Source organism: Oreochromis aureus, linkage group 17 (assembly GCF_013358895.1).
Source record: "Oreochromis aureus strain Israel breed Guangdong linkage group 17, ZZ_aureus, whole genome shotgun sequence".
NCBI classification, from domain to species: domain Eukaryota; kingdom Metazoa; phylum Chordata; class Actinopteri; order Cichliformes; family Cichlidae; genus Oreochromis; species Oreochromis aureus.
In genome coordinates, this window is record NC_052958.1 from 8,257,669 (window position 1) to 8,269,307 (window position 11,639).

The 11,639-nt window shown below is 38.7% G+C and overlaps 1 protein-coding gene across 1 annotated transcript; it reads left to right on the plus strand.

Annotated features, from left to right (window-relative positions):
• Positions 1-4,688: 4,688 nt before the first annotated feature.
• On the plus strand, positions 4,689-10,743 carry LOC116328721 (aldo-keto reductase family 1 member B1-like). The gene is made up of 10 exons (XM_031750582.2): positions 4,689-4,872; positions 6,349-6,516; positions 6,622-6,738; positions 6,832-6,909; positions 7,862-7,984; positions 8,670-8,776; positions 9,080-9,161; positions 9,340-9,423; positions 9,515-9,597; positions 9,706-10,743. Exons 1-10 carry the CDS (start codon positions 4,807-4,809, stop codon positions 9,746-9,748), a joined length of 951 nt encoding a protein of 316 aa, XP_031606442.1. The 5' UTR covers positions 4,689-4,806; the 3' UTR covers positions 9,749-10,743.
• The last annotated feature ends 896 nt before the right edge of the window (positions 10,744-11,639 follow it).

The following is an 11,639-nucleotide window of genomic DNA, read 5'->3' on the forward strand; positions in this document are numbered from 1 at the left end:
AGACAGTTTGTTCATAACTGATCAGGACTACTTGAAATATAAGAACAAAACACACAAGTGTTTTCGGTCAGCTTTATGAAATTGTGGCATTTCGTTCCAGATGGAAAGGGCTTCAATACTGCATTCACAGTCACACTGTAATCTGCATGATAACAATGATGAACAACCCATCAGGGACGATTTAAGAGAAAAAGCCTTCAAATTCCCCTTCAGATGCATGTTGATTGTGTTTATTCATGGCAGTTAGGTTGATGAGGGAGCAATATGGAGGAGGCTGGATGGACACTTGTTACGCGTTACCGTTAAAATAGCAGACATCTCTTGACAAAGAACAAACAGCAAAGGCAGACTGAAATCAAGGCGTCTGTGAAAGCTCTCAGGAATGCAAATTCAAAAGCACTTCATTACTTGCTTTTTCCCTGCAATCTTGTGTCTGAGAGACTGAACTAAGTGGTTAATCAAGCCAAAAACCAAACCTCGTCTGAGGGGCCAGAGAGGAGGCACCTCTGCTCGCAGACAAGGCCAAAGCTGTGAGTATGTCAGCACATGTGAAAATACACAACTCTGTGTGTTTTTAGAAACTCATAAGAAAAGGATAACACTCAAAAATAATTATTATGAGATATCCGTGACTTGTTTTTGATTTTGATACTCTGTGGGTAATTTCCTTGTTAGAATTACGGGAAAAGTACTGGCATCTAGATTTACCAGCATTTAAGTGTTATTTTATATTATATCAACAATAACTATATTTGTTTTAAATAAGTCTCTGTCAAGAGTACAAGCTTTCTAATACTGTCAGCTTGTAATTCTATGGTTATTTCAGTGTTCCTACTGTTCTCCCTATGAACAGTTTAATGTTCTTGCCCATGTACCATGCAGTCAGTATCTTGTCTTTCTCAGATTATCACATGATGTTAGCTTTTTCGCAACTCCCATAGGTTACAGGAATGGTGCTGTGGTAAATTTTCCAACAAAAACCCCCAAAGATGAAGTGATTAATCACTAAATATGATTAATCACATATGGAGGAGGGTGTATGGACATTAGGAAACTAGTAAAAAGCTACAAAGTCTCAGCACAGCACATCATCATTGTGATAATGGCCCATTATAATGGAAAGCACATAACACATTCAACGCAATTAAATTCAACACACGGATTATTAATTAGAAAGAAAAAGATGCTGAATTATACCATAAGACAGTGGTTTTCCCATCAACATCAGCATTTACAGTATTCAACTGTATTCACAACACAAAAAAAATGGTCAATTACTTTATTTTTACTCTATCTGATTTTTTTTTTTTTTTTTTTTTTACATTTTTAAAGCAATTTCTTACAGTGTACAACTCTTCTACTCTTAAGAATGAGTAAGTTGCATTTTTTCTTTGACGTACTGTAGGACAGAAGAAAAAAACAAATACTGTAATGAATCCAAAGGAAATTTAGGTATTCAGTCAAAACGCCAGAGACGCTGTCGGGTTACGTTAGTACATAGTCCTTTTCACACACACATTCCCTAACATTATTTGAAAAAAAAAAAAAAAGAGTTGAACTATTCTGGTAGAGATAGAATCTTCTCTTTCTCGCTTAATCAGGGTCTTAACACAATTTTAAGGCTATGTGAACCTTCACACACCAACAGAGAGGGCACAAGTCCTCTGTTGTCTGAAGTTAGATGCATTAACACGATTTCTCAGGATGGAACTTGAGCACTGATGTTCCCCTTAAAACTGCCTTAACTGATTTAGTACCATAAAAGCGTTCGATTCGTTTTTACATATCACTGTAAAATAGGATAGAAAAAACAGTCGTGAATCTGTGACTGCGTGCGTGAAGTGCACGCTCACATTGATATGGTAATTTTATACATATTATATATCACAAGACATGCCCCTGCATTAGTCAGTAGAAACTATCCAGCATCATCCTGTAGACTAACTGCCAAAATATGTTCAACTTACTGCTTTATAATACTGATAAAAGCAAATAAACAGTATTTATTTTTGTAGTTGATTAAAAATTACTAGCAATTGCCAATCAACTAATCAGCTGATTGAGTAAAAAACTTAAGATCTAAATCTATTTAGACTGTCTACTGAATTTAAATATCAGCTGGATTATTCTAAGTTTATTCTTCCTTGATGTCTGCAGGGCTCGAATCAGCCCAAATAATCTCCCGTGCCTCCAAGAACATGTAATGCACCTGACAAATGACCATGATTTACTTATGACGTAGGGATTTCTCTCCCTGATCTTGTTATTGTTCAACAGGCGGAATGTGCGGAATGCCAGTGTGTGAGTGAACTCAGCGAGAGACGACACTCGACATTAGATTTATGGGTGAAGATTATGACCCAGGGCGCTCTGGCAGAAACAGAGAAAAAGACAGCAAAGCCAAGGCCAATGGTACAGACGAGAGGAGAGAAAAGGCAGGGAGAACGGAGCAAATGCCAAGAAATGAAATGAGGTGTTTGATCTCTCCAGGACAGGCCAGGTCTTACCCGTGGAGTGTCTGATCTGATGTAGAACCACTGAAAGCACCACCAGCTGCACAGGGCATTCATTACGGCCACACGTACTGGAAGAGGAGAAATACATTGGAATCTATGTATTTATTTGTGACGCCCCTCTCTGCCCGTTCCACTTCACCATCCTATAAAAATCTATCTGTTCTCTGCAGATTCTTTGAGAATATACTCCTCCAACACAAACCTACCCTCTTTGTCCAAAAGTTTCCTTGAGAGACACTCGGTTTAACTCGGAGCCTCTGTTGTCTCTTCAAATGCCCGCTCGTTTTTCTTTTCTTTTATTCTAATCGATGCACTTGGCAAAGTGAAACGGTGTCTGCCTGCAGACGCAAAATAAGAACCTCTGAAATGAAAACCCCCCTTTTAGGTGGCAATTGTATGTGGCTGTATCTTCGTCTGGTTTACCTGCGGGTCTTTGATCCTGACAGTGTGCGACTGCGTTTGATTCCTGGGGTACTTTGACAGTTTGCAGGCTGGCAAAAGGCCCTCCAGTGTCTGAAGTTAGATCAGAGGAGAGAGGGCCTGAAAAGCAGGCGTCCAGCTGGGAGAAGATCAGAAGAGACACAAACTTTAGCGAGAGCCATTGTGAGGTACACAGTAGCTGCTGGCTCCCATAACTTTTCTCTTTGTGTGTGTGTGTTTTTCTTTTTTTCATATGGCTATCTTCTCCCTCTCTTATCTTCTCCGCAGAAAGTTGAATGGCTCAGTTAAAGGTCTGCGAGGTTTTATCTGATTTTGCCAAAATAAGTCACCTTGTATTTGTTCCCTCTTTCAACTGTCTCTGAAGGTTTAAGGCCGGTGTGTGCTGAACAATGCTACACATCCTCTTTAAGAATTTAGTGTAAGATTATAAGTAATGAAGATCTCCTAAAAAAAATAATCCTAGAAACATAAAACAAAATTCTTTATATATCACATCCTATGTCCAGTCAGTGCGCTTAGAATAATTATTCTAAATTGAAATTAAAATGTAAATGTGAGCATGAGTTTCTGGGAGCCTCAAGTTAAAATATCAATCATTTCATTTACTGTAATTACTGCGTACACTGACAAATGTATAAAATTATGGAACTGTATTTCCTTTGAGCCTCAGTTGAGTGATTTGAGGAGACTGTTTCACAGATTTGTAAAGCGTAACGGTGCCCTCTAGTGGTTCAATGGTAGACTCGAACAAAATTTAAGAAAAAAGCAAAGAGGTTTTATTTTGCCAGGTAGTTCTGGAGTTTGGTTAGGTGAAACGAAATAAATGCCAGACTGCAAGACAGAAAACAAAACTGTGCAGGTATCATACTGTGCAAAGGTCTTGACCTATCCCTTAATTTCTTTATACTTTTCTTCCAATGAGTCACACTCGGTTGTATTTTTTTTAGGTGGCCTTGGACAATAGTTCTCCAGATTTTTCTGAACTGTTTCATATTATTTCTTTGGATTTTGGCTCCCTTTTTACTTATTTGTCAGACTAGCTAAATGTTGTGTTTTTAGGCTATTTGTTATTGGCAGCCTGTCAAAAAAACACACTTTGTTGCGGTTTCTTTAGTTAAATCTATTAAAAATACCCAAAAATTGTATTTCTGCAGAAACAAGGTGATTCGTGTTACCCAAAAACTCGACATATCTTGGCATGGTGTGCAGTGTGTCCTTTATTGAGCACAAGTTGCAGGCCTAAAAACTAAATTCTCCGGCTGATGGAGACTAACTGAAATTATTTCTGAAGACTACTAAAATAAAGTACCAGAAAGGCTTGCCTGAAAAAGTTCAGTCTGCATTAAAAAATAAAGGTGGTGATACCAAATACTGACTGTTAGAATTGTACAAACTGTCTTTTTGTTTCATTTTCATGTATGCTTGTTCCCATTTTCCTAGCAAAATATAAAGAAACGAGGGGTAGTATGAGATTTTTGCACTGTACTACATATTTTATTGTTTTGTTTTGTTTTTAGATCAGTATTTTCTGGAGCATTATCCATAGTCCTTCAGTATTTTATTAATATTTATTTCTAGGTTACTTACGGTTGTAAAGGTACTTGAGTTTCCCTCAAAAAAAGATCACTAAAAATGTCAATTAATGTAAAATTATGCTGCTTATCAGTAAATACACTGGCAGATGCGTGCGACTGCTGTCTGTGGCACATCCTGCAGAAATGAATTAAAAGACATCAATAATCGATCGACGATGCTAGCGATCTACTAGCTCTCTGCGGTGCTCTTGGCATTTGCTGTCGCTCCTCGTCTGTTTTCAACCGCATTCAGGTTCAGCTTTTCCACTACAGAAATGGCAACTTCAGTGAAACTCAACACCGGTGCACAAATGCCTATTTTGGGACTGGGAACCTGGAAGGTGCGTCTGCTTTCATTTATTATGCCGTCCGACTTTGCACAAGTTTATAGTTAGCCTTTTATGTAAGCTAACATGCCAACAGAAAATATGACTGGAAGACGAATAATGGCCGTTTAAAACAAGCTTCTATCATGTTATCTTTCGACATTTCGACGTAAATTGCATATAAGAACAGAAATTACTGCTCGACATTATCTTCACTTTAGGACCCCACCTTTGGGAGTGGAGCCAACCTTGGTCGAGTTTCTAGAAACACGGCCAAGTTTGTGCGAAGCTGGGGCAGTCCATTAACGCCCCACGTTTGCTTCACTGTTATTCAGTGCGCAGAATCAAGAGTAATTTAAGGATTTGTTACAAGCGCTGATAAGTCGTACTACGTAACTGCTGCTGAGGCACAGCTGACACATTTACCCTTCTTGTGTAAACAGTAAGGGCAGCAAGTTTAGTGTACTTGACATGCGAGAAGGTCGCTGTAGTCTCCTTTTAGATATAATGAATATTAAATGTGTTGACCTTTCCTTCTTAAATAAAGGATGGAAGTTGAATTTGTCCCCCAGATATTGCTTCTAGCTAAGTGGATATAATGGGAAAAGTAGCATTAACATTAGGAAAACAGTTAGACTATAGACTATCACTGGACGAATGGTATACGTGAAGAGGACACAGTGAGACAAGGACAGTGTAGATGTAACCTGTTTAGTGGTCCTTTCCCAACAATACAAAATCAGGAACTGGAACTCGTGTTTTCTAAGTTACATTTTGTGAAGTGTGCAAAATGTTAACTATTAATTGTCTGCATAGAGACAACAGGTCCATGTGTACAGCAGTCTAAATGATTCTTTTAACTGCCAACAGTGTTGGTCAAGTTACTTGAAAAAAGTAATCAGTAACTAATTACTGATTACTTCCCCAAAAAAGTAATCCCGTTACTTTACTGATTACTTATTTTCAAAAGTAATTAATTACTTAGTTTTTAAAAACACGATTTACAACCTGAATAGGTAATAAAGCGATAGATCTTTCAGCCCAATTCTACTTTCTCTGCATAATGGAAGTTTAGGGGTTTAAAAAGAAGTTTTCTTCCCACGCAGTGAACAGTGGACACTAATGTTTTTGTCACTTTTTATGAAATCAAACTCAAAGTAAGGTCAGTACTTCCACGCTTTAAACGCTGCATGCTCATACTCTCTCCCGCACTCGATATATTATCCATTGTTGATCTGCAGACAGCTGTTGTCACGAACGTCGCACTCGCTTATGTCACTGTCATAAAACATTTTCGCAAAAAATCACGGTTTTAGTAACGCAGCGTTCCTACGTGAAAGTAACGGTAATCTAATTACCGTTTTTGCAATAGTAATCCCTTACATTACTCGTTACTTCAAAAAAAGTAATCAGATTACAGTAACGCGTTACTGCCCATCTCTGACTGCCCGTGAGAAGTACCACAACAGCTAACCATCTCTTGTTTGTTAGTCTCCACCTGGCAAGGTCGCAGAGGCAGTGAAAGCAGCCATTTCTGCAGGTTACAGGCACATCGATGGTGCCTACGTCTACCAGAATGAGGTAGAGGTGGGTGAAGGTATCCACACTATGATCAAGGATGGTGTGGTCAAAAGAGATGATCTTTTTATTGTAAGCAAGGTGAGCTATGGGTGCAAAAAGTACCGGTTGTACCTTTTGTTTTTTTTAAGATTTTATACTAAATTGATGACCGATGCGTGCCTTATGTGTGTTTTCGTTTCACAGCTGTGGTGTACTTTCCATGAAAAGTCCTTGGTCCGGAAGGCTTGTGAGAAGACTCTCAGTGATCTTAAACTGGACTACCTAGATCTCTATTTAGTGCACTGGCCCATGGGTTTTAAGGTAGGACCACTTTCGTTTTAAACATAAAAATATTTTAACTCTTTGCTGCCCTCATCTTGTTTAGTGGCATATAATCCCTTTGTCTTGTTACAGGCAGGTGATGAGCTTTTTCCTTCGGACAGTACAGGACAAACCATCAGTGATAACACCAGCTTCCTGGAGACATGGGAGGTAAGTTAATAAGACTGTATGTGATAGATGATCCGAATTACACTTTGGCATACTTATAGTGCTGTGCTAATAATTTTTTGCATGGTGTGAGTATTACAGAGGTCAAAGTATATCACTTTAGTGACAATGGAAGACTTCATTTTGTTTTGTGGAGGTAAGAAATTGTGTGGCATGTCGAACCAGGAAAAACTGCACCCAGAATGTGTGACAAAGTCAGTCAGTTTGGATCAGGAAGGATCATGGTTTAAGGGAAAAGATGGTAATCTTATATAGATAGACGGCAGTGTGAGCACTAAAATTTATTAGAAATGTCTTCATTGGCACATTGTTCCCTCAGTCCCATCTGCTTCCAATCAGTCAGCACTTTTTATGCAAGACAGTTCTCCTTGTCACGCTGCACAATGGGTAAACCACTTCCTTGAAGTTGACAAAAATGAAATAATGAAATGACTAGCCCAGAGTCCTGAAATGAACCCAAATGAGAACTTCTGGGATTTTCATTGAGGACAAAGTTATGGCCGAGAAAACCACCACAGTTATCAAACAGTAACAAAATATGGGAAGAGAGAAAAAAAAAAAAACAATTCTGCAGATGTACTGAGGTAATTACAAGAAATGGGCCTCCACTACTTCCAACTTACTTTTTTTTTCTGTAGCCATTATTAATTTCATTATTAATGAAAATATCTTTTCTGCCTCAGTGGTTACTGTTCTGTAATTCTGATTATTTTGTTTTATTTTTTTTTTAATCTTTATTTTTTTTTTCAGACAAAATCATAATCTTGAAGGAAAAAAGGGTTTTATATCATTGCATATCGTGCACGCTAACACCAATATCTACGATGGTTCGACGCTGGCAAATAATATTACCCAGTCAGTCAAGGTTGGTTTGGCATTATTGGAGGCTCCAGCACCAAAGTCTTTGTGTTTTTTTTATCCCAAATGTTCTCAGGGAATGGAAGAGCTGGTGGATGCTGGTTTGGTCAAAGCTATTGGTATCTCCAATTTCAACAAGGAGCAGATTGAAGCCATTCTCAACAAGCCGGGCCTCAAATACAAGCCTGCCAACAACCAGGTATGCTAAATGATTTGTATTGTCTAAAATAACCGTTTCTGTTTGTTGTTAGAGTTAGCTGTTGTGAAAGTTAAATAGTCAGGGGTATGAAGGAACAAGAAAACATTAATGTTTCATGCTTGTTGTTCTTAAAGGGCAAGAGGCTGTAATAGCATTATCTGTCTCCTCCTGTGAGGCCTGAGAAATAAATGTCTTGTTAGTTCGTGATGGGCGGCAGCAGTTTCCCCTCAGGCTGGGCCAATTAGTTGAGGTGACCTTATATTTTTGTTTGTTCTCGGAATCATGGTTTACCATCAATGTCACATTGTGTTTTATATTAGATTAAAGCACAATTCTTTTCCTTTTTGTCATCAGAGCACAGCAGTGTTATAGCTGCTTATCAGGAAATTTATCACTGAAAATGATGCCAAATAAATCCAGCAGGCTCTAAAGGTTTATGGTCTTGTATCTTCCTTCTAAGCCAGTACTAGAATACTTAATTTAACCATGCTAAGAGTATTAGTCCTTTAACAAGACATTTATGCTGAATTTTTAAGTGAAACTGAGTTTTCCTTCCCTTTTCTTCAGTCATTTAATGGAAATACTAAAATAATATGTATTAAATAATGCATGTTTTAAAGGGGCTCAGTGACATGATACATGCATAGATTGATCACTGGTCTTTGCTTCTCATTTTTCCCACTAGGTGGAGTGCCACCCATACCTGACCCAGGACAAGCTGATCAACTACTGCCACTCCCAGGGTATCTCGGTGACAGCTTACAGCCCCCTGGGATCCCCTGACAGACCATGGTCAGTAGGCATGGCAAATATGTTTGCCTCAAAATGACTTCAACAGGCCTTGAAAAGTGACCAAATACTCCACTATCACGTTGCCTTTATTATATTTATCAATACTGTTCGGCCTGTTATATCCCTTTAGCGAGTTTCAACTCATGACTCTTGTTCCTCTTCCTCTCTGTGGCATATGTTGTCACGAGTTTGATATTAAGTAACAAGCCAATAAGACCAGGGTCTCATTTATTTATTTATTTTTACAGAATACACTATTTTGTACACAGAGAAAATCTTATTGAACATGTATTGAAAATGCAGGGCTAAACCAGATGATCCCTCACTCCTGGAGGATCCCAACATTAAAGCCATCGCTGAGAAACACAAGAAGACACCTGCTCAGGTACAGCTCTCCTTCTGGCTTGGGCAGAACATGCCACTGATATATTCTATTTTATTTTGAGTAACTTCTATCCAAGAGAAAAAAGTAAAATCAATCTTGCTTATTTTATGTACTCTGAAACATTATATTGAACTTAATCACCTTATCACGTTAATAGCCTGAATTCCTTCATTTCCAGGTCCTGATCCGCTTCCACATCCAGAGAAATGTGATTGTGATCCCTAAGTCAGTCACACCGCAGCGCATTCAAGAGAATTTCCAGGTCTTTAGCTGGGGAGATTGATTATCCTTCCATTTTGTTACTTACTTCTTTTGGTTGGTTCATTATTCTTATATTTTATATATATTTGCAGGTGTTTGACTTTGAATTAACTGAGGAGGAAATGAAGACTATACTGGGATTTAATAGGAACTGGAGAGTCTGTCCAATGCAATGGTGAGACAGGATAATTGTGTGCGCTTTGAACATGGAGTTGTGAGTTGGATAACAGGGAGTCATGGCTTGAATTTCATTTTTTTCTTTTCTCACTTTCTCTCTTTGTAGGGCCACAAAGCACAAGGACTTTCCATTCAACGCTGAATTCTGAGAGGAAAACTGCAAAGTTTCCACATGTTAACGCTGGGTCTTTGTTATTGCTTCTTTATGTGTTTATGCTGTTGGGTTATTGCATGTAAAATCAATCAAATCTGGAAAAAGGTTCCTGTACTGTTCCTTTATTGTACAAAAGAAATCAGTTGCCATGAGGGGCTAGGTGGAAAGCACTGATTGATGTTTTTTTTCATGGAATGACCCTGCTGTGGCTTTGACTCCTCTTACATTTCTCAGGAAAAATACCAGCTTCCTGTGTTACCACTAAAGTATATACACACACTCCAAAGACAACTTGATGCTTAATTTGATGTTTGGGTTATTATAAAATATGTTTTGGATTTTGTACTCCTGTAGTGGCATATTGGCATTGAGCCTTGGGATGAAGTAAACTTATTTGTTATGTTACTGAAGAGAATAAAACAAGCTACTTAAAAATCATAGACTTTACAATGTAATTTAGTTTGTAGTTTTTCATGTCTAGTAGTGTCACATACAAGAGCAATCTTAACTGCCTTTAAGCTTTCATGTCCAACAACTTTTAAAAATGCATTTCATTTATATAGAAAATTTGATTTAATTTGCATTAAATGTGATACCTGCAGTCCCTGACAGAGGCAAAAAATGTCTATTTTATAAACTTATCTCTGTGAAGCACATGTTGCCTTAGAGTGATGCAATACAGTATTTGGTGCTTTGTATTCATGTGTATTACTGTGTTATAAGGGTGTGGCTTTTGCTTCTCATGCTGGTTTTATGGTCGAGCAAAGCGAGCGCGTTCACTCCACTCTAGGGCCTGCCCATCTACTTGCAGTGAACTCTATTGTCAGATGGAGGCAGTGTACAAGTTATGTGCTACAACCGGTCTGTGGCCCACTCTTTCTTGTGTTGTTGCTGTTCTGCGAGCCAGCTGCAGAAAAGAGCGAAGTTGTAGGATACAAAGAGCTGAAGTTAAACTGAGTGTTTAAAAACAATTAAAAGTGTCTCTCCAGCCATTGTCTGTGCTTTTCATGCTTTGTTTTATGATCTTTGAAGTTTATTTACTGTTCTCCGTTTCCCATGAACCCCTGTGTGCTCGGCGCACGTCAACCAGCTGTCATTAGCCAGTCACATAAGTCATCCGCTTCCAGCGACATACAGTCAGGGTCTTCGAAGACTACCCTGCAGCACGTCTCGTGAGAGCTCTTCTCCCCTCTCAGTTTGACTATAAATTGTACACGGATAGGTACATTTGTGGGACTATAAATCCAGCTTCAGTTGTTACAGTGCTAGTTTAATAAAGTCCTGTGGAAGAGAATAAAATCATTATATTTAAAAAACATCTTTTATTTATCCAAAGAGGTATTCTATCACTCAACTCAAAGTCACCCATCGTTAACATTCCTGACAATTTCAGTTTTGTCTGTAGAGCGTTCCAGGAAACGGGGGCAGCATCTTTAAAAACCTTTTTTCACCCAATTCTGTTCTGACTGTGGGGACAAACATTTTTTTAATATTGTGAGAGCATAGTCTATTTTGATTGTGGTTTTTACATTTATACGCAACATGGACAACAAAAAGAAGGGACCAGCCCAAGCAGAGATTTATTGTATTCAATTCAGGTTTATCTCCCCCTTCCTCTTCACCCTCTACACCACAGACTTCAGTCACTGCACAGAGTGCAGTGACTCCGCGGTGGTTGAATGCATCAGCAGGGATGATGAGACAGAGTACCGGGCTGTGGTCGACTACTTTGTCACGTGGTGTGAGCAGAATCATCTGCAGCTCAGCGTGGCAAAGACCAAGGAATTGATAGTGGACTTCAGGAAGACCAGGAAACACTTGACCCCTGTTTCAATCCAGGGGGTCAGTGTTGATATTGTGGAGGACTGTAAATACTTTGGAGTACA